This window comes from Maylandia zebra, linkage group LG16, assembly GCF_041146795.1.
Source record: "Maylandia zebra isolate NMK-2024a linkage group LG16, Mzebra_GT3a, whole genome shotgun sequence".
Taxonomy (NCBI): domain Eukaryota; kingdom Metazoa; phylum Chordata; class Actinopteri; order Cichliformes; family Cichlidae; genus Maylandia; species Maylandia zebra.
Genome location: NC_135182.1, coordinates 7,677,724 through 7,701,973, shown reverse-complemented (window position 1 = coordinate 7,701,973; position 24,250 = coordinate 7,677,724). Strand labels below are relative to the sequence as shown.

Genomic DNA, 24,250 nt, shown 5'->3' with positions numbered 1-24,250 from the left:
GGAAAATGTCTTTCTGGATGGTGCCTTCCCAGCTCTCCCTCGCACAGGTATATGACTAATCAGTTGTCTGAAAGCATGGGACTCAACCGTTGAGATGGGTTTCATGTCTTCCACAACATACCTGGCAATCAGCCTGTGTAGCTGGGGCTGGGTGATGGACTGTGCAGCAGGCTGTCCGAAATCAAGCTTTCGTTGTTTTGCTGGAATAGCATCAACGGAGCTAGAGTCACCGACGTTGCCTTCAGGTTCTTTTTCAACTAAGTTGGTAGATGCATGCTGTTTCTGAAGATGTTTCATCAGATTAGAATTGCTAGTCTTTGATGTCGAAAGAGTTTTAGAACCTCCACAGAGAGTACAGTTCACGACAATATTCCTGTCTTTTTCCAACACAAAGGAGAAATAATGTGAATATTTCCAGGAGAGAAAACACATGCCTGGACCATCTTCGACTGCCGCCATGATTGTAGCTTACGTCACAGTGTCACGTGCCCTTTTTACGTCCAGCACGGAAACTGCAGTCGTGGTGCTTTCCTTTGTACTCGGGACTCAGAAATTCGGGACTGCAGATGAGCTGCATATGTGTAGTAGTAATTTGTTTTTGTAGAGAGCTAGCAAAACAAGCGTTTTCGAGGGCGTCGCCATATTGGAATCCAGACTTCTCCAACGAGGCTAACCAGAACACCGTTTACTCGAGTGTGACATTATTCCCAGGTTCGTGTTCCGATTTCCGAGGTAAGTTAAACGCAACACACGAAGTAACGAGTAACGACCCTATCTAAATCCCAGTAACGAGTAACGCGTTCCTGATTTTGGCATAATAACTAGTTACCGTGCTCGTTACCGCAATAATAACGTAGTTACTGTAACGCGTTACTTAATAACGCGTTAGTCCCAACACTGCTTATAATGCACCATAAACCTACTTCTTTTACCAGTGTGTTGCACAATAAATAAATTACTAATAAATTAGTAAATAAATGTACAATGACACTACATTATTTCATGTGTCTAAGCAACCTTTTAAGGTGATTAGAAATTTCTTTCATTTTCAGTCCATATATGATTGGATTGCAGAGAGGATTATAAGTTATTATTTGGAGTGTCATTACGAAACGTGCAGTTTTGGGAAAATCAGATTCCAGTTTAACAATGACAACATCATAGGTAATCAAAACAGAATAGTTAATCAAAACTAGCAGATGAGGTAAACAGGTCTGAACAGCTTTTCTTCTGATATCTCCACAACTCTGAAAAGCAATTATGATTATCTTTGTGTATGTGAAAAGTATAAAAAGCATGGGGAAAAGTCCGAGATTCAACAGAACAATTACACCGTATATTGATAATTCATTTGAAGTCACACAGAAAAGCTTGTTAAGTGAATTATTACAAAAAATTCCTTTCAAAGTAAAGCTACACAGTTTGCTATTAATATTTAGTGCAACTGGCACTACAATATAACAAGCAGGTACCAGCCATGCAAAACACAGCAGTAAACTGACAGTAGTTGTTCTCCTTTTGGCTGGATATTGCAGGGGTTTACAAATAGACACATATCTGTCATAGGCCATAGCTGACAATAGTAAGAACTCTGAAGAGCTTAAAAAGTAAAACATAAAAACCTGAAAAAGACAAGCTTGGTAAGATACGATCTGTTTCTCAGATAAGAAGTCAACCAAGAGCTTTGGGTGGATATTACTGCTGAAAAGAATAGAGTTCAATAACAAAGCTGCAATAAAAATATACATTGGCTCATGAAGATTTTTGTGTATAACAATAAGACATATGATAGAAACATTAAAGCATATTAACAGAATATAAGCTGTAAGCATAATCACAAAATAAAGATATCTGTATCTGTGAATTTCCACATGCCCACCAAGTGTTACATATGTCGTATTTAAATCAGCATTCATTAAAATGGTTAAAGAATAGCTATAACTACTCAGCTTCCTACACTGTGCACTGAAATGCAAACTGTGTAACTGTCCTTAGAATTCAGAAAGTCAATCATTCATTGCTAGTGGCATGGTTTTATCCAACACAGGCACCCTCCATGGATCTCATTAACCTTGTCATAAAAGATTTCATCAACATTACGAAACTGGTGGCTAAAAGACTTTTACGATAATTGCTGACAGGTAGGAGCAATTATGAATGTTTCGGTGGGTCTAAAACAGCAGTCGGGCTAAAATTGTAACAAATATTTGGTGTTGTCAAGTGAGGCAGGATGTTTGAAAAAAAATTGAAGTGCCTCCTGGTTTATCTCTCATTACATGTGAAAGAGGGTAAAATGACTTAACATGCAGCCTTTTGTCTCACTCACCTTCCAGGGCATTGTTATGACTATGATGTGTCAATGGCATCTGTGTGTTTGACGTGCATGATTTTATTAAATAAGTTGTGACTGACAAACACAAAGACATGAAAAGGAAATGTCACAAAAATGTACTCCTGTGTAATTGAGTTAAAAAGAACATATTTGAATCATAAAGAATCATGACATTCATGTGACTGAGCTGATGATAAATCCTGTTGATGTATAATTGCATAAAGTGAATGCAACATAAAGGAAAATATATTGATATGTGATTTTATAGTTTGAATTATGTTCATGTTGATGTGTAAGGTCACAGAGAGACACAGAGAGAGGATCGGGTGTGGTTGGACATCGGGTGATTGGATGCCAATCTCTTGATGCATTGATGCACTCTCTTCTTGATGCATTCTCAATCATCCAGGAAAATAAATCTCCAAAAGTTGATTCTGTTCATCTGGACATAGCGTTTTCTGGGAGAAACATTTTGTCACTCATCCAAGTGACTTCTTCAGTCTCAGAAGTCTGAGACTGAGACTGAAGAAGTCACTTGGATGAGTGACGAACAGAATCAACTTTTGGAGATATCAACCTCTCTGCACATTTTTGCTGCGGTCAATTTTAAATTCGAGCTCTGCTTTGCCTTCTGCATAATACTCATGGACCTTTTTGAAATGTGTCAATCAAGACTTCCTGTACAGGAGTAACAGTTCTGCCAGTCCACAGTCTACAACCTCAAAACAGATGCATTTAGAAGGTCTGAATGTCTCCAGGTGCCTATAGTGCTCAATTGCAGAGACTTTTTAAAAAATTCATATTGTGCTTTAAGAACTGTTCTAATAGGCAAAAGCTTACAAAGCTCTGTACTTAAGAACTTTTGTTATCACACTAAAACAATGGAAAAAAAATCACAGTGTCACTGTCAGTGGCAATGTAAAAGTGCAGGGAAATATCCCTCTTGGCCATGGGGTGAAATCGCGACATCCATGCAGATAGCCATGGGGATGCATGTTCCCTCCACAAGCTTAAGGGTCAGCTTCCAGTAATTCTGCATCAGGGAGGGTGAACCTGTCCCTTCCTTTTTTTCCACAGTGTCATGGTTTGTGGGGCAAGCTGTGTGGTGTTTGTGAATAAAGGACCCAAAATGCAGGCAAAGGCTGTGATGTGCATGAGCGTTTATTTACAGGAGTGACAAAGTGGCAAGAACAGGAAATGCGGGACGGGGAGCTACCAAAACCTAGACTGGGGAAAACCAATGAACTAACCTAAAACCATAAAAACGCAGGATGATGAGGAGAGATGACACGGAGAATGTAGAGCAGAGAGATGCGGCGATACACCAAGTAACACAGACGGACGGACAACGAGCAAAGGCAAACACACACTATATATACACACGGAGGGAAACAAGGAATGGCAAACAGGAGAGAGGCACAGCTGATCCTAATTAACATGACGAGACAAGAGACATAGACCTTTGAAGTAAAACAGGAAATCCATAGACTGAACTCAGAGACATACTCAGGGACACGAAACAGAGCACAGAGAGAACACATGGACAGGGATAACTAGACACTAAACAGAGGAGGCACAGGAAGAAAATCTAAGACCTAGAAACCCTGAGAATGAAGCCTAAACACTAATAGAGATAACAATGAAGAAATCAAACATCAAATCAGAACAAAACTCAAAACACTGAGTAACCGACCCAGCACCATGACACACAGGGTGATAGGTTCGTCTAGGCACAAACCTATTGCTGGAACAGCTGAGACAATCCACTACAATGGCAAAAACAACACACCAGACACCTCTTTGTGTGATCTCGTACACAAGGGAGATGACTGAGACGAACGCTGTTCCTGCCGCTCAAACCCCAGTCACTCTCAGTCAGCTCCCCCCCAGCACTGCTCTTTATTGTGGTTACATGAATATGCATAGTTTCATTAACATATGACATTTTACACAGGCATACATGTGAACAAGGAGTACCTGTCTGTATGTGCTGGTGTGTGTGTGTGTGTGTGTGTCAAAATATGACCCTGTGAACGACTCCCTAAAGCTGGTGCCAGGTGTCCAGCGGTCCATCTAAACAAAGGGCTCTTATACTCAAACAGATACAGAGTAAGTGTCCTCCCATACCATATATCAGAAAGAGAAGGTACGACCTCTCTCATGACCTTAGGATGTGTGTGTATGCCAGAACACTCTGGAATGCCCACAGAGTCTTTGCAGACTACTAAGGATCAGACATTCTATCATTATACAATCGATTATATACCTCTAAGCATATATGATTATATAATCCAAAATATAACCCTAATACAGGGCTTTCTTGAATCCCTCTTCGTCTGGTCGATCAATCAGGACCAGTTTGGATCATTGGGATATACAAACCCATCCACTGTAAAAAGGTTGTAATTGACAAATTTTCTGAATTGCTCAGCCGCAATTTGATTCATTAAACTAGAAACTAGTGTTCTTGAGCCTGGGCTGATATTTATTTTGAGTTCAAACAAAATGAACAAATGAATCTTCTAAATGTATCATCTATATTTAAAAGTATGGATTAATTTGACTATGACAATAACTATCATAAATTTATTTCTTTTACAGTGTGTTCCAGTTGGGAGCCTGCAGCCTCTTTGGTTTTAGAAGGCATTCAGAAGCTCATACAAGCCAATTTAATGCCTATTTGCTGAATCAGGAACTGGACTGCCAGGGTCTCCACCCCTGACCGCACTCAATTCACAAAGCACTAAAGTCCTATGCCTGTTCAAGCTAAAGGTGGGCCCACATGAGGCTGGCCCATATAGGGCTGAGCTTAGCTGTGACCCACAGATGAGGCCCCACCAAGCCGAGCTCTTTATCCTATAGGGCAGGGGTGTCAAACTCCAGGCCTCAATGGCCAGTGTCCTGCAAGTTTTATATAACACCCTGGGTCAACACACCTGAATCAAATATTTAGTTTTTAGTTTTTAGATTCTGGAGAAATTCAAGACATGTTGAGGAGGTCATTTAGCCATTTAAATCAGCTGTATTGGATCAAGGACACATCTAAAATCTGCAGGACAACGGCCCTCAAGGCCTGGAGTTTGACACCTGTGCTATAAGGGGAGGTGTTTTGACAATGTTCTATCAGGAATACACGGCTGGGTTGAGAATTCTTGTGAGGTGTGGATGTCTCTGCTATGCCTGCTGTCCCCCTTGACCCATGTAACTGGATAGCAGTAATGGATTATGACAGGGAAGTGTAATTCCCCCAAATTCTTGATGCAGGCTACTGCTAGCTTTAAGCTTTTGGGACTTCTTTGTTTACGTTGGGTTCTTAGTTTATCATTGCTATATTTGATTTTCATGTTTTCATCTTAAGTCTGTAGTCCTTAGTTTCAGCATATTTCAGTTTATATTCTGATTGAGATTAGTTTAGTATAGTGTTCCCTCCCCCTGAGTTTTGTTTTCAGGTCTGACAGGTTTATTAGAGGCTTATTTTGTTTTGTCACAGACATTGTGTTTCTGATTGATATAAAACACTCTTATTGAATAGCTTGTTTTTTTTGTTAATCCTGCCTGTCTCTTGAGTCAGCATTTGGGTCCTGCAAATAAACTAGAGACTAGAGCTCGACCCAGCAGACTCAAACTCTTCTGATGGGGACAAAGAGGATATTATTTACACCATAATGCTGAAGTGTAATGAATGGCTGACTGGCTCTTACAAAGAATATAAAGAAATTATTTCCATTGTCACAAGCTGCCCATATAACCTCCAGGGGGTCTCTGTCTCTGCTTCTGGCACAGCAGAAGCAAGGCCCAAGAAGGCCCTGGACTCTGATGGTTCTTGTTTTTGATCCTGGAAATAATAATAAACCTGTGATTTAGTATAGTCATTGGCAACTGCCAAAAAGCATCTCAGGCTACATCTCCTCAAAGGCTGACTCCAGAGGGAGCATCCAGAGGGAAAGCAACTGTCTCCACTGTTGCCCTCCTAGAAATGTTCCCAAGTATTTGCTCCTCCTCCAGGTTAATCCACTGAACTGTTTCCCTGCTTTGCCCCATGGCTTGGCTGGCCCCAGGAACTGTCATCGCTGCTGCCTGAAATCTCCTGCTCCCTGTTTTTTTGTTTTTGGTTCTGAAAATTAATAAAACTATGATTTAGCATAGTTTCTAAAAGCACAAAGATGCCCAAATGCTTGATGAAAAGTTGAAGTCTTGAAGTTAGTTTCTCGTGTTTAGTTTGTATCAGTCCAACATAGTGCATTACTATAAATTTTTACCATAATATTATGAACTAACCCTTTTAGTCTCCACCAAACTGTACTAAACTGCTTAGTATTTTCATGCAAACCTTTAGTAGGGCTAATTATTTAACCTATTTATCAGGTCTTCCATAATATGAAGAAAATACAACTTCACATATAACAGAAGTTTATATATATATATATATATATATATATATATATATATATATATATATATATATATATATATATATATATTAAAATATAACAGATCACATATCTGATTCCTTTGATAATAATCTGTCATCTTCATCTCTTGTCCCAGCTTTCTTTCATTTTTTGTAATGTTATGGCAAATTAAATTTTTTTTCCTCTTTGGGAAATACAGCATCTATATTTAGTTATCAGACCTGTTATGTGCAGAACTATTTGTTTACTTAGCACTCTGAACACATCAGAGGAATGAAAAGGAACAAAGGATGTGTTGAAGGTGTAAGCATTTCTTTCAGTATTATAATTTTCTTATTACTGAGCAAATAATAAACTCCATACTGTTAGCTGGAAACAATGCAAGGCTAAAACAGCTAAGGCCATAACAATATTTTGGATGATCAGATTTAATTGCTTGTTACGGTACAGGATGTTGATCTGGATTGCTCATGCTCATTTACACTCCTGTGTACATTGAAATATGAACACTGAAAATATCAGTTAGTTGAAAATATAATTATACTGCAAAAGCAAAGTTCTAAAAACTTTCAAACCATGTTGGGCTTATTGATTTAACTTTAACACAAAGAAAATTTTTTTTCTATTGATTAGGTGACCTCAAATACCTCTGAACTATTTTTGAGGTCACAGATTTATTAATTATTTATTAGAAATGGCATATGTTCATTTTGCAACAACATTACTTTATGTCTTTGTCAGGGCTCTGTGTGTGGGCAGGTGGAAATGTGGATCCAAATGCAGGACTCCGAGACGAAATGTAACTAAAACCACAGCTTTTATTGCTGGCATGAAACAAAAACAGAAACCAAACCATGAAACCAAGCAGGAACACACAGGCAGGGTCTGCGGGTACGACGCGACACTGAGCACAGGAAAACACAGGGCTAATATACACAGGGTGGTAATCAGCGAATGGGCAACAGGAGGGAGACACAGCTGGGAGAGATCAGGGTTAACGAGACGGGGGAAACAAGCTGCACACACTAACATAAGACAAAGACTTTCACAATAAAACACGAACACGGTGTACAGTCGAGTCTTAATAGCTTATTTACAACTGGGCTCGTCAGGCACTCTTCTTGGCTGCAGTGGTTATTATTATATTTACATGCTTCCAGCTCCCGTTTTTCCTCGATGACAACTCATACCTTTCCACTCCCCTTTTTCTCCCTCCTCGCGCTCACAGACACATAACGTGTATGGCAGTCCATTCTCCCTGCAACACGGACTACACTGCCCATGATGCTACATTCTTTAGAGCTATGCTTGTAGCATTCTGCCTGTTAGCTTAGCACAACAACAACAACAACAACGAAAAGGCGCTCTCTCACCCAGGAAACACACAGTCGCAGAGAGAGAGCGTCTCCCTGTAACCATGGCAACCGTAATGCTGCCGCCTGGAACTACAGAACGTAGCTGTCAAACAAAACCCAAACAGTCCTGACCCGCGACAAAATGAAACAGGAAAGTACCACCGTGTAATCCATTTATTTCAACAAAGTAACTGTATTCTGAATACCACCTTTTTAAACGGTAACTGTAACGGAATACAGTTACTCATATTTTGTATTTTAAATACGTAACGGCGGTACATGTATTCCGTTACTCCCCAACACTGATTATAGTGTAATACTTATATAAACAATAATGCTAATAATAAAAACAACAACAACAGGTGTAATGTCTATCACCTGTAAAAACAAACAACTGCCGAAGTGGATGACGCCGACGAGGCGGGACCAGGCGAGGATGAAGCCACACAGGCTCGACCGGACGGCAGCGTGGCGGCTGCGGAACCTGACGCTGCAAGCGACGGTGTGCAGGTTGCAGGCGGGGATGCTGCAGGTGACGATGTGGAAGTAGCTGATGATGATGCTGCAGGTGATGGTGTGGAAGTAGCTGATGATGATGATGCTGCAGGCGACGGTGTGGAAGTCGCAGGGGATGATACAGCAGGCGGTGGCTGAACGGACGAACGAAGGTGGCAGCTGGGCAGCCGACTGAGCTGAAGGTGGCAGCTGGGCAGCCGACTGAGCTGAAGGTGGCAGCTGGGCAGCTGACCTAGCCGGCTGTTCAGACAAAATCCCAGACTCCTGCTGGGACTGTGAATGTTGGCGGCGCATCTGCCGCTTCCCTGTTGAAATGGGATCAGGGCTGGCAAAAGGTGACGTGGAGAAACTCTGCTGCGGCTGCTCCTGCTGTGGAAATGACAACCGCTCCAGTCCGTACCACAGGAGAGAATGGAAGGGTGATGATGGCGAGGGTTGCATTTCTTCTTTAAGGGTGGATCGAATGATTTGGCGATAAACCTTGACAAAAAATGCTGCTGACGCCGAGAACACCAAGTAGCGAGGGCCTCCAGGAGGACAGTTGAATTTTCCTTCCCTGGACTGCCCATGCTAAACAGTTCAAAACTGAGCTTCGCTCTCAGATTTATTATTATTTGTTTTAGTCCTTTGATATTTAGGAAACTGACAGTGGAAGCAGTGGATGACAAAAAATTATCAAAAAAAAGACTTCCTCCAGCTGCCTCTTGTAGGGGTTCACAGCGTGGATTACCATCCAACAGTAATCCCATAGGTGCACGAGATACTCCCCGTCAGAGGCGAAACGTGAGTCCACTGGATCCATACTGGTCGCGTTGTTCTGTCAGGGCTCTGTGTGCGGGCAGGCGGAGATGAGGATCCAACTGCAGGCCTCGAAGACAGAATGCAACTCAAAACCACAGCTTTATTGCTGGCATGAAAACAAAACATGACGTGAACACGGAATGCAGAGAAAAAACCACACAGGCATAATCTGAGGGTATGACATGACACTGAGCACAGGAAAACACAGGACTAATATACACAGGGTGGTAATCAGGGAATGGGCAACAGGAGGGAGACACAGCTGGGAGAAATTGGACTAACGAGACAAGGGAGCAGTAGAACTGAACACACACACAGAATCAAAATACAATACAAAATACAAAATTAAACCAAGACACGAGAAACCCAAAATACTGGGTCAAAACTGACCCAGAACCGTGACAGAAATGTCTAGACTGTAGAGAAGTCAGGCCTTTGAAGTTGAATCGGAAAGGAAATGACCGCACTTCCAACATCAGTTTTGACACATAAGATGCAATGACAAAACAACCTCCTGAGGTGTTGAGAGATTTCTTTCATTTTCAGTCCATATACAATTGGTGTCACAATGTTTGAAATGGACTCACGGGCAGATCAGGTATCCTTGGCAAAAGAGAAAGTGCGTTTATTTACAGTGAGACAACAGGTGAGAATATATATACAGTGTGGCAGGGGAAAGGGTCCGGGGCTCCAGGGTCCAGGGGGAGACAGGGATTAATCCAATACACGCTCTCAGTGGGTTCCAAACACACACACGCTCGCTCGGGTCCAGGGCAGATCTATATACACACAGAGAAAGAAGTCCAGGTCAGGGATAGTCTCAAACTCTCAGGTTCAGGTTCAGAATAGACTCAATACTTGAAATGTGCAATTCACTTGTATTTTTATTTTTTATTCCTATTTATTCTATTTATCCCCTTTGTATATTTTATTTATATTTGTCTCTGTATTTATATATATGTGTGTGTGTGTGTGTGTGTGTGTGTGTGTGTGTGTGTGTGTGTGTGTGTGTGTGTGTGTGTGTGTGTGTGTATATATATATATAACAATTCTGTAACTGTAACTTCGGTCGTTGCTGTGCTTTTTTTTTGGAAGTCGAATTTCCCAGAGGAACCCACCCGAGGGATTAATAAAGTTCTATCTTAACTTATCTTATCTTAGAATGCTGCAAGTCGACTCTTAACAGGCATCAACAGAAGATCTCATATCACTCCACTTTTGGCCTCCTTTCACTGGTTGCCTGTAATTTTAGGTTTTATTTTGAAATTTTAGTTTTAACCTTTCGGCCCTACATGGTCCTAAAGGTTAGAGCTTTTTTAAACTTTGTGGCTTGTTTGCAATGACTATTGAATGCTCTGAGACACGGCCTTATTATATTCTGTACAGATTCTTTATTTAACACAACGAGGATGATGCTCTTGAGTTCTGTGCTTGAGTACAGTTATTAATCACAGAGGCATACTGTGCATGGGTGCAACTGAACTTTGCCTGAGCTCTAATACAGATCACTTACAGTAAATCAACAAACCATTGTCATCAGTAAGGAAAATCGCTATCGGCTGTCCTAAAAGTCGCTAGAAGTCGCTAAATGACGTCATCGCCTAATTTGGATAATTGATCATGCTAATGTAATTGTAACCTACGCTGTTGAAGAGAGAAATAACATCGTGGAAGAGACATAAAGTCAGTAAAAAATGTCTTAAATGCATTTATAATTTATTTCTTTTAGCAATTATTGTTTTTTAATGTCACAATTCCAACCCTGCTCCTTTAACCGTGCTTGGACCGGAAAAAGTGATAGGTTTGAATGTCTCCTGCCCTGATAGCAGCTGGGGGAGGATTATCCTCCGCCTGTGAGCGCTTTGCCATGGGCGAGGTGCCCACCAGAAAAAGTTGCCAGATTTGTCGCTAGTCGCTTTTTAGGAAAAAAGTCGCTAACAGGGTCTGAAAACTCGCTAAATATAGCGACAAAGTCGCTAAGTTGGCAACACTGATTGTCATGTATTTCTAAGAGTTCACTGTATGTTTTCTCTCGCTTGCTCTCTCTCTCTGGCTCCTCGCTTTCTCTATTGCTCTAAAGCACCTTGTGTTTTGGGCTTTCTAGAAGATGTGGTCAATGGCTGTAGCGGATGGCTTGCTGCACACCTGTTCTCAATCTTCTCATCTAACTCAGTAATTAAGCACCAGCTTGTTATGAGAACCCTGCTTCCGAGATATCCTCTGTTCTGTTTATCTTAGCTGTATAGGATGCCTTTTAGAGTGACCTCTTTTGTTGGTCCTTCTTTTGGGCCATTCACTTCAACTCCTTTTCCACAGTATTTCTGCTGCTACATCAAAAAACATTTTCTGTACAAACTGAAAGACAAATACAAAACCAAATTAACATCTATTAGGCGACCTTAGAGGTCTCTATCTCCATTCCAGTTTTTTGTTTCTATGCTAATGCCCTTATCTTTACATAATTAATGCTTCTTTGGAAAACACTAAATGTGTTCTTGTGTTGATTCTTTCTGAAATGACAACTCTTTGCTAAGATGCTAATATTCTTTATTATTGACACAAAACAGACATGAAAACTAATAACTTGAATTTATAGCCTTGCAGCAACACAGTTTTAAGTTAAGAATAAATAACAACAGCAAACAAACAAATGAAAAATGCATTTAAGAAAACAGAAAAACAATGATCCCTTGAGGTGTTTTTATATTACAAGGTAAAGAGAGTCCATGTGGATGATTTGCAAGTTACTGCTTGTTTTTTGTGGACACCAAATATAACATTGGAAACAAATCCCTTAGAGTGCCTAAATAAAAGAGCAACTCATGTAGCCATATGAGTATCGTATACAAATATGGAAATAGCAGTATATTTATAGAGAATATTTAAATAAATCTGAGTAACAAATACACTAATAACAATATCAAGCAAAAAAAATACAACAATCTTAAATATATAGTATACATATGCTATACAAAAATAGATCTCAGACAGAGAAAAGAAAACTTCTATACTGTGAAACATAATACACACATGAACGCAACAATTGAACCAAACGACATAAAAAACACACACATTTAAATTACATACTTTCAACATGAGCTTTGCCAGATGTTGAGCTTTCCTTCACCGAACAATTTTTTGAGGTGTTTAGAGATTTCTTTCATTTTGAGTCCATAAACAATTGGATTAAAGAGAGGATGATATGAGCCATATAACCACTTGCAAGATCAATATAAAACGTGCAACATTAGGCAAATTCATTTCTAGATGAGCTATAATATAAGCTGCATTCAGCTTTTATGCTCCTTATATCTGGAACAAACTCCCAGAAAGCCTCAGATCAGCTGAAACACTCAGTTTATTTAAATCCAGGTTGAAGACTCACCTGTTCTCAGCTGCATTTGAATAAAGCACCAAATCCACACTTTTAAGCTTAAATTTCAAAACTAACATTTTAACTACTGATTTTATCTATTTCTGATTTTATCTGTTTTGATTTTATATACTGTTTTGTTTGTTTGTTAATTAGTTAGTTAGTTTGTTTGATTGTTTTAATCAATTGTAAATCATGCTTTTTACTTGTTTTTGTTTGTAATGTCTCTGTAAAGCACTTTGAATCACCTTGTTGTTCAATTGTGCTATACAAATAAACTTGCCTTGCCTATAATTATATAATATGAACACAAACATGAAAAGCTGACTAAAACGAGGAAGTGAGGTAAACAGGTCTGTGCAGCTTTTGTCCTGACCTCCCCGCAGCTGTCACGGCACTGTTTTAATTGATATTCAGATAAACAAACAGGCAGGAGTACAAATTTGAAAAGACTATGAACCATCAAACCAACATAGTTAGTTAATCATTAGCTCTCTGCATTGTTAAATTAGTCTCTAAAGGGTTACAAATGTGTATCCACAAGCATAAACAAAGATTTACAAATGTGTAGTGATTTATATTCAATTTTGAGTACTTACAAATTAATGCTTAAATGCAAATGCAAATACTTTCAAGGGCCCGAGAGGCCTTTTTCTTTAAAGCAAAGATTTTATTAAAAGATCTGATTAAACTCACAAGTCTTAGTGGGCAGGAGTGTCACACAGGAATGGAGTTCACTGAGCGGTGACTATTGGTTCAGGAGCGAAGGAAACTGGAGGTGGAAGGATTAGCGCTAACACAAGAAGTAAAATTAAAATTTACATTCTTATTCCCTGGTTCTGTTCCGAACACCATATCATGATTCAGAAAAATAGCTCAGAAACCTGGTTTTATGAAGGACTGCATGGCTGAGTACAATATTTCATTTCATTATGTTCCTGTACTACAGATGTTCAAAATTCATGCATAATAATTACACCCTCCAGTGTGCACTCTAATTAATTAAACAGACAAATCTTTATTTAGATTTTCATGATATATTCCATGAAGAAATAACTTTCAAGAATTTATATTGTTGAAACTCCAAAACTTAATTGAAACTCCAGTAACCCAACCCCCCACCAACAGTTGTTTTTTAAAAAAAAAAAAAAAAATCTCTCCACTGTAGCTGTACAGTAGTTTCCTGGAGAGAAACTACTGTAGTTATAATCATTGTTATCAGCAGAGTACTACCAAATGTTGATAGAATACAGAATGGAGAAATTGAAAAGTCCCTTTTTTACTGTCACACATGAGAAATTATTTTTATTTAACTACACCTGACATGACAAAACAACCTTTTTAGGTGTTTAGAGATTTCTTTCATTTTCAGACCATATATAAACGGATTAAAGAGAGGGTTATACAAAACCACTTGTAAAGTCATTATTAACTGTGCAGTTTTTGGAAAATCAAATTCTAATTGACCTATAATGACATCATATGCACAAAAAGTAGTAAAAATGCTTAAAACAAACAGGTGAGGTAAGCAAGTCTCTGCTGCTTTTTTCTGGATATCTCTACTGCTTCTGTAGGTTATTAGAAAAATCTTTGCATAGGTGAAAAGTATGAACAACACAGGAAAAATAGCAACATTTAGCAACACAATTAAACCGTAAATGAATGCTGCTCGTGGGCTCTCACAGTAAAGTTTCCACAATAAATTATTGCAAAAAATCCCTTTCAAAGTGAAATTACAGAGTTTATTATTAAGAACTAATGCATGCGACACTGCAACTTGAAGGCCAGGCAAAAACCAAGCTAAAAATAGCAAAATATTGATGGTTGTTTGTCTCATAATGACTGGATACTTTAAAGGCTTACATATAGACACATATCTGTCAAATGCCATTGCTGATAACAGTAAGAAATCAGAGCCACCTATTGAGTAATACATAAAATGCTGAAATTGACATGCTGAAAAAGAAATCACCTGTTTTTCGGATAAAACATCAACAAAGAGTTTTGGGTAGATCGCAGTGCTGAAGACAACTGAGTTCACTGACAAAGCTGCAATGAAAATGTACATAGGCTCATGGAGATTTCGATGAATGCAGATCAGGAACACAATGGTTGAATTACTTATAATTATTAAAACATAAAGTGCAACCATAATTAAAAAATATAGATATCCGCATCGCTTAAGTTCGACATAACCATCAAGGGTTATATATGTTACATTTAATTCATCATCCATTGCTATATTCAAAAAAATTTTAATCAGTAATGAATACAACAGACTGTATAAACAGGCTTAGAAACCAAGAGAAGACTATCTTGATTTTATACAAGCATGAGATACCAGACAGTAAAATCCTGTTTCTCAGTCCACATCTATGAATGTAAATGGTTGTGTCTGGAGCACCGCAAAGAGGAGAGGTACACAAAAATTACACAAACATAAAATGCATTAATCGTACTAACACATACACACATGCAATTACGTTTATGAAGACCAGACAGCATGTAAGCATGTAACTTCCCTAAACCCAACACCCCCTAGAATTACTGGGTTTTTTATTTTCTGGTGCAAGTCCCGAGGTGTTAAGCACCTCTGAGATTTTCACAGGTCGTCAGCTTGTTTCTCCTCCAGCTTTTGTTGTGCAAACCACCCATTATCCTTGAGGCCTGGCACATTTGCATTTGCTCACTCAGAGTTGCTCAGATCCAAGTCAAGCCAAACCTCTGTGTTACAACTTTCAGAAATGCCTGCCGTACCTATACAAAATATCCCACACATTGACTGACCTGCAAATATAAAAGACGCACATTCACACATTCCTTGACTCTCAGCACAGATCTTCCATTGTTCCATTGTCACTGTGTATGTGAGGAAGTGGCATTGCTTGGGTGTGGTCTCTTCTGCTTGGCAAAATTGTACATTCACAATATGCTACAGTATGTAACAAAGTATGCACTTTGTCTAGCACTTTGAATTAATCCACTCTACTGATTAAACGTCTTCATTTTTTAGTTTCATTTAGCCTGCGTTATGTTGTGCTCCCATGTATTTCCACTTCCCTGAACACCCCTCAATCCAAATATTGTCTCCGTTTACCCTGGTCCTTTGTCAGAGCATCTGTTTAGTCACCTCTTTGTTGCCATGTTCCAAGTATTGCAGGTTTCTAGTCTTTAGTTTGTATCAGTCCAACGTAGTGCATTACTATAAATTTTTACCATAATATTGCGAACTAACCACTTTTGTCTCCACCAAACTGAACTAAACTGCTTAGTGTTTTCATGCAAACTTTTAGTAGGGCTAATTATTTAACCTATTTATCAGGTCTTTCACAATATGAACAAAACATAACTTCAGCAACAGATCACATATCTGATTCCTTTGACAATAACCTATCATCTTCCTCTCTTGTCCCAGCTTTCTTTCATTTTTTGTAATGTTACAAAAACAATTACCCTTTTTTGTTCTCTGGGAAATAAAGCATCTATATTTAGTTATCAAAAGCATTATGTGCAGAACTATTTGTGTGTTTAGCACTCTGAACACATCAGAGAAATGAGAAGAAACAAAGGATGTGTTGAAGGTGTAAGAAGTTCATTCAATATTATAATTTTCTTATTACTGAGCAAATAAGTTGGCTGGAAACAAAACAACATACTGTTGGCTGGAAACAAAACAAGACTAAAACAGACAAGGCCACAACAATATTTTGGATTAAACTGCCAATCAGATGTAATTGCTTATTCTGTTACCAGGATGTTGATCTGGATTGCCCATGCTCACTTCAACTCCTGTGTACATTGAAAATATGAATACTGAAAATATCAATTAGTTTAAATTATAATTATACTGCAAATATAAAGTTCTAAAAACTCTCAACGCATGTCGTGCTTATTGATTTAACTTTAACACAAAGAAAAAAATCTTTTCTATTCATCAGGTGACCTCAAATGCCTCTGAACCTTTTTTGAGGTCACAGATTTATTAATTATTTATTGAGTGTAGGAAATGGTATATGTTCATTTTGCAACAACATTACTTTATGACACTTTCAGTGACCAGTGTGTTAGGATGCCTGGGTCGTTGACCCATGGTTTTTGAGTTTATTAAATTATTTATAATTTCTAGTCTTTGGTTTCTTTGAGTTCTGTCTTATGGTTTATGTCTGTCTTTTCTAGTTGCTCTGTCTCCCCTGTCAGCTGTATTCCCTTGTCTAGTTCGCGTCTCTGTGTATCCTTAGTTGCTATATCCCCGTGTCCAGTCAGTGTCAGTGTCTGCCCTAGTCCCACGTCTCTGTTCCCTCTGTTGCAGTGCGTGCGAGTCTGTGTCTTTAGTTCAGTCTGTGTCATGTTTCCTGTTTTATTTTGAAAGTCCATGTCTGATGTTAATGTATCTGGTTTCGCTTCCCCTTGATGAGCCAACAAAAAACAGCTACTGTTTATTTTGCTTTGTGTTTTGTCCCACCTCCTTTGTCCCACACGCCATCAAACTGTTTAACTCCTCTCTGGAGGGGAGAGGGAGGGGAAACAGGAGGACAAAGGAGGGGGGAACAACTAAGCTGTAGTGCCTCTTCACCTCACTGTACAATACCTTGTGCAATACTTTTTGTAAATAGTCAACAGTGCAATAGACTCAATACTTGAAATGTGCAATTCACTTGTATTTTTATTTTTTATTCCTATTTATTCTATTTATCCCCTTTGTATATTTTATTTATATTTGTCTCTGTATTTATATATATATATATATATATATGTATGTGTGTGTGTGTGTGTGTGTGTGTGTGTGTGTGTGTGTGTGTGTGTATATATATATATATAACAATTCTGTAACTGTAACTTCGGTCGTTGCTGTGCTTTTTTTTTTTTTGGAAGTCGAATTTCCCAGAGGAACCCACCCGAGGGATTAATAAAGTTCTATCTTATCTTATCTTGTCAGTCCGCCGGTGTTAGTTTATTTTGATTTTTTTCCAGTTATGTTATGTTTGAGTTCAGCATTAAAGCTGTTTCGGTTTAAGTTTGTCTCTGGAGTCTGCACCTTGGGTCCTATTCCTGTCTGCACACAGCCGTCACTTAACACAGTGTTGGTCAAGTTACTTGAAAAAAGTAATCAGTAACTAATTACTTACTACTTCCCCCAAAAAGTAATCCTGTTACTTTACTGATTACTTATTTTCAAAAGTAATTAATTACTTAGTTACTTTTTAAAAACACGATTTACAACCTGAATAGGTGATAAAGCAATAGATCTTTCTGCCCAATTCTACTTTCTCTACATAATCCATCATACAAAATGTAATCAAATGGAAAAGTCTCTTTTTAAAACTTGTTTTTATTAGTTTTAATCTTTTAACTTTACAGGGAGTGCAGAATTATTAGGCGCCAGCAAGGTGGAGGTGGAGTACTGGTTTGGGCTGGTATCATCAAAGATGAGCTTGTGGGGCCTTTTCGGGTTGAGGATGGAGTCAAGCTCAACTCCCAGTCCTACTGCCAGTTTCTGGAAGACACCTTCTTCAAGCAGTGGTACAGGAAGAAGTCTGCATCCTTCAAGAAAAACATGATTTTCATGCAGGACAATGCTCCAGCACACGCGTCCAAGTACTCCACAACGTGGCTGGCAAGAAAGGGTATAAAAGAAGAAAAACTAATGACATGGCCTCCTTGTTCACCTGATCTGAACCCCATTGAGAACCTGTGTGTTACACCCCAGCCCAGGGAACCGGCGTGCGACATAAGGAAAATAAAAATAAGGAAAAAATGCCCCCCACACTCCCTGCTCTCAAGGAGGACGAACCAACAAAAAACAGCTACCACGGATTTCACAACAGCCAGTCAGTTTATTGAGTCCCAAAAGGTAGCAGGCATCAGGGTGAGCATGACCAAAACAAACAAAAACTCTAGAAATGAAATGCAGCTGGTTTACTTTCACAGAAAACCCCAAATGAAAATTACAGGTGTCTTACCTGCCTCCCTAACCAAAAACAGGAGAAAAGGTTCCCAAAGAAAAATGGCTTCTAACGCCTACAGCTAACGAGTTAAAAAAGTATCGACAACTATCCATCCATCCATCCATCTTCATCCGCTTATCCGAGGTCGGGTCGCGGGGGTAGCAGCCTAAGCAAAGAGGTCCAGACCTCCCTCTCCCCAGCCACCTCCTCCAGCTTGTCCGGGGGAATACCAAGGCGTTCCCAGGCCAGCCGAGAGATATAATCTCTCCAGCGTGTCCTGGGTCTGCCCCGGGGCCTCCTCCCGGTGGGACATGCCTGGAACACCTCGCCCAGGAGGCGCCCAGGGGGCATCCTTGCCAGATGCCCGAACCACCTCAGCTGGCTCCTTTCGATGTGGAGCAGCAGCTGCTCTACTCTAAGCCCCTCCCGGATGGCCGAACTTCTCACCCTATCTCTAAGGGAGAGGCCAGCCACCCTTCGGAGGAAGCTCATTTCCGCCGCTTGTATCCGCGATCTCGTTCTTTCGGTCACTACCCACAGCTCGTGGCCATAGGTGAGGGTAGGGACGTAGATCGACCGGTAAATTGAGAGCTTCGCTTTTACACTCAGCTCCCTCTTCACCACGACTGACCGGTGCAGCGTCCGCATTACTGCAGCCGCAGCCCCAATCCGTCTGTCGATCTCCAGCTCCCTTCTCCCATCACTCGCGAACAAGACCCCGAGATACTTGAACTCCTCCACTTGGGGCAGGAACTCATCCCCGACCCGGAGTGGGCACTCCACCCTTTTCCGGCTGAGAACCAGCCGATACTCTCCTCCTTGAATTGCTACCTTATCGTGGTGGAGGGGTTTGTGTGTCCCAGGGATCCCAGGGGCTATGTTGTCTGGGGGCTTTTGCCCCCTGGTAGGGTCTCCCATGGCAAACTGGTCCTGGGTGAGGGACCAGACAAAGAGCGATTCAGAAGACCCCCATGAAAAGAATATCGAGGGAACAGTTTACCCTGCCCGGGATAGGGTTACCGGGGCCCCGCCCTGGAGCCAGGCCCGGGGAGGGTGCCCGAGGGCGAGCGTCTGGTGGCCGGGCCTTAGTCCATGGGGCCCGGCCGGGCACAGCCCGAAGAGGAGACATGGGCCCATCCTCCCGCAGGCCCACCACCCGCAGGAGGCGCCATAGGGGTCGGGTGCATTGTGAGCCGGGTGGCGGCCAGGAGCGGAGGCCCTGGCGGACCGACCCCCGGCTGCCAAGACTGGCAATAGGGACATGGAATGTCACCTCTCTGGTGGGGAAGGAGCCTGAGTTGGTGCGTGAGGTTGAGAGGTACCGGCTAGATATAGTTGGGCTCACCTCTACGCATTGTCTGGGCTCTGGAACCAGTCTCCTGGAGAGGGGCTGGACTCTGTCTCAGTCTGGAGTTGCCCCTGGTGAGAGGCGGCGGGCTGGGGTGGGTATTCTTATATCCCCTCGGCTTGCTGCCGGTACGTTGGGGTTTTTCCCGGTGGACGAGAGGGTTTGTTCCCTGCGCCTTAGGGTCGGGGAACGGGTCCTGACTGTCATCTGCGCTTATGCGCCGAGTGGCAGTTCGGAGTACCCAGCCTTCTTAGAGTCCCTGGGGGGGGTGCTGGAAGGTGCTCCACCTGGAGACTCTGTTGTCCTGCTGGGAGACTTCAATGCTCACGTGGGTAACGACAGCGAGACCTGGAGGGGCGTGATTGGGAGGAACGGCCTCCCTGATCTGAACCCGAGCGGTGCTTTGTTATTGGACTTCTGTGCTAATCACAGTTTGGCCATAACGAACACCCTGTTCGAACATAAGAGTGTCCATAAGTGCACGTGGCACCAGGATGCTCTAGGCCGTAGGTCGATGATCGATTTTGTAATCGTATCACCAGACCTGCGACCATATGTTCTGGACACTCGGGTAAAGAGAGGGGCTGAGCTGTCAACTGATCACCACCTGGTGGTGAGTTGGATCAGGTGGCGGGGGAGGACGCTGGACAGACCTGGTGCACCTAAACGCGTAGTGAGGGTGTGCTGGGAACGTCTAGCAGAGGCCCCAGTCCGCGAGATCTTCAACGCACACCTCCGGCAGAGCTTCAACAGCATTCCGAGGGAGACTGGAGACATTGAGTCCGAATGGACCATGTTCAGCGTCTCCATTGCCGAAGCTGGTGCATTGAGCTGCGGCCGCAAGGTGGTTGGTGCCTGCCGTGGTGGTAATCCCCGAACCAAATGGTGGACACCAGAGGTGAAGGGAGCCACCAGGCTGAAGAAGGAGGCCTATCGGGCTTGGTTAGCCTGTGGGACTCCGGAGGCAGCCGACAGGTATCGACAGGCCAAGCGGAATGCGGCTCGGGCAGTGGCTGAAGCAAAAACTCGGGTGTGGGAGGAGTTCGGAGAGGCCATGGAAAAAGACTTTCGGACTGCCTCGAAGAGATTCTGGCAAACCGTCAGGCGTCTCAGGAGGGGAAAGCGGTGCTCTACCTGCACTGTGTATAGTGCTGGCGGAGCGCTGTTGACGTCGACTGAGAAAATTGTCGGGCGGTGGAAGGAATACTTCGAGGACCTCCTTAATCCCACTGACACGTCTTCCGGGGAGGAAGCAGAGTCTGGGGATGAGGGGTGTGACCCACCAATTTCCGGGGGCGAGGTCACTGAGGCAGTTAAACAACTCCTTGGTGGCAGAGCCCCTGGTGTCGATGAGGTCCGCCCCGAGTTCCTGAAGGCTCTGGACGTTGTAGGGCTGTCTTGGTTGACACGTCTCTGCAATGTTGCGTGGAGATCAGGGGCAGTACCTGTGGACTGGCAGACCGGGGTGGTGGTCCCCATCTTCAAGAAGGGGGACCGGAGGGTGTGTTCCAACTACAGGGGGATCACACTCCTCAGCCTCCCCGGGAAAGTCTATGCCAGGGTGCTGGAGAGGAGGGTTCGTCCGCTAGTCGAACCTCGGATACAGGAGGAACAATGCGGTTTTCGTCCTGGTCGCGGAACACTGGACCAGCTCTTTGTCCTCTCCAGGATACTTGAGGGTGCATGGGAGTTTGCCCAACCAGTCTACATGTGTTTTGTGGACCTGGAGAAGGCATTCGACCGTGTCCCTCGGGGCGTCCTGTGGGAGGTGTTGCGCGAGTATGGGGTGTCTGGCCCATTGCTACGGGCCATTCAATCCCTATACAACCGTTGCAAGAGCTTGGTTCGCATTGCCGGCAATAAGTCGGACTCGTTCCCGGTGGGTGATGGGCTCCGCCAGGGCTGCCCTTTGTCTCCGGTTCTGTTCATAATTTTTATGGACAGGATTTCTAGGCGCAGCCAAGTGGCGGAGGGCTTTCGCTTTGGTGGCCTCAGAATCTCATCTCTGATTTTTGCGGATGATGTGGTTCTGTTGGCTTCATCGGGTGAGGGCCTCGCAGCCGAGTGTAACGCAGCGGGAATGAGGATCAGCACCTCCAAATCTGAGGCCATGGTTCGACAACTATTTACATCTATATACAATAAACTATTTACAACACGGGGGGAGATCACGACCATGACAAACTGAAACACAGGGCTTAAATACATAGAGGGAGCAATCAGGGAATGGATAACAGGAGGGAAACACAGCTGGGGCAAATCAGAACTGACGAGACAAGGAAGCTTAAACTGAACACACTGAGATAAGACAGACCTTCAAAGTAAAACAGAAAACACATAACAGTCACGCCTAAAACAAAACACTGACAACATCGAATCGTAACATGTGGTCCATCATCAAATGTGAGATTTACAAGGAGGGAAAACAGTACACCTCTCTGAACAGTGTCTGGGAGGCTGTGGTTGCTGCTGCACGCAATGTTGATGGTGAACAGATCAAAACACTGACAGAATCCATGGATGGCAGGCTTTTGAGTGTCCTTGCAAAGAAAGGTGGCTATATTGGTCGCCGATTTGTTTTTGTTTTGTTTTTGAATGTCAGAAATGTATATTTGTGAATGTGGAGATGTTATATTGGTGTCACTGGTGAAACTAAATAATTGAAATGGGTATATATTTGTTTTTTGTTAAGTTGCCTAATAATTATGCACAGTAATAGTCACCTGCACACACAGATATCCCCCTAAAATAGCTAAAACTAAAAACTACTTCCAAAAACATTCAGCTTTGATGTTAATGAGTTTTTTGGGTTCATTGAGAACATGGTTGTTGTTCAATAATAAAATTATTCCTCAAAAATACAACTTGCCTAATAATTCTGCACTCCCTGTATGCATCAAGCAAAGATTTTATTATATGCAACATTCTCTGACTGGAAGAAATTTGTTTAACATTTAAACCTATTTTCTGCACATTCCAGCACATAAAATAAAATATTTTTTGTGTTTACACTCACTCTTTCAAATAGATGCAAGTAAAACACAACAGGAAATAAATAAAATCAAAGACTAGCGGTCCTGTTGCTCTATTCTCACGGAGTAGGGTAGGCGGAGGTTTACCCTGGTGCAGGTGTGCCGCGGCGGTCAGTTGAAGAATCCGCAAGTGATTCTTCAACTGAATTACTGTGAATTTCCCATTACGTCGTAGCACACTCGGTGCTTGCTTGGAAGTTTAGGAGTTTTTTTCGCTGTAAAGAGAAGTTTTCTTCTCACGCACAATGGACACTAATGTTTTTGTCACTTTTTATGGAATCAAACTCAAAGTAAGGTCAGTACTTCCACGCTTTAAACGCTCCACGCTCATACTCTCTCCCGCACTCGATATATGATCCATTGTTGATCTGCACACAGCTGTTGTCACGAATGTCGCACTCGCTTATGTCACTGTCATGAGACATTCTCGCACAAAAATCACAGTTTTAGTAACACAGCGTTACTAAAACCGTTTTTGCAATAGTAATATCTTACTTTACTTGTTACTTGAAAAAAGTAACCAGATTACAGTAATGCGTTACTGCCCATCTCTGATGGTGACAGACATTAAAAATGGTCAGTGCCAATAAGATTTGATGGTACGAAAGACTACACAGGGTGCAGAAAAAATTTAAGTGAATAACCTATAAAATCATGACAACAGAGATAGTGTCTGTTTATAGTATATTATAATCATATATAATATCATATTTTAGATATCATCTGTGTATCTAGAAATTACTGAAAAAGAACAAAATCAGAAACTAAATATGATCACAGCTGCTAGGAATAGCTATTGTTGTGAAAAGGGTAAAGCTATTGCATTATTTTAATGCATATCATATGTTCAGCAAGCAGGATAAGTAGGTTAATCAGTTTAAGTATTATGTACTATTGGTATACTAACTATAACCCTCTCTTTGTACAGTATACAGTAGACACACAAGTATATAAAAGAATACAGACATATATAAATGCAATGCAAATTAATAAAGGTACATCAGTACTCTACAGTATAATATTATAGTGTAATATTTATATAAACAATAATGATAATAATAAAAACAACAACAGGTGTAATGTATATCACCTGTAAAAACAAAAAACTGCACTGAAGAGAAGTCAGATCTTTAAAC

The 24,250-nt window shown here is 41.5% G+C and overlaps 2 protein-coding genes across 2 annotated transcripts; both read right to left on the bottom strand.

The window, feature by feature from the left end:
• Positions 1–995: 995 nt before the first annotated feature.
• Positions 996–2,037, bottom strand: LOC101484640 (olfactory receptor 6N2-like). Its single transcript, XM_004566333.3, has one exon. It carries the CDS (start codon positions 1,914–1,916, stop codon positions 996–998), a length of 921 nt encoding a protein of 306 aa, XP_004566390.2. The 5' UTR covers positions 1,917–2,037.
• A 12,061-nt stretch (positions 2,038–14,098) lies between these two features.
• On the bottom strand, positions 14,099–15,025 carry LOC101484928 (olfactory receptor 2T11-like). The gene has a single exon (XM_014410268.1). The coding sequence runs from the start codon at positions 15,023–15,025 to the stop codon at positions 14,099–14,101; it is 927 nt and encodes a 308-aa protein (XP_014265754.1).
• Positions 15,026–24,250: the final 9,225 nt, after the last annotated feature.

What these genes read in the sequence shown, in the direction of transcription:
- LOC101484928 (XM_014410268.1), bottom strand. Translation starts at nt 15,025, where the DNA reads ATGGATGATGAATTAAATGTAACATATATAACCCTTGATGGTTATGTC.
- LOC101484640 (XM_004566333.3), bottom strand. Translation starts at nt 1,916, where the DNA reads ATGAATGCTGATTTAAATACGACATATGTAACACTTGGTGGGCATGTG.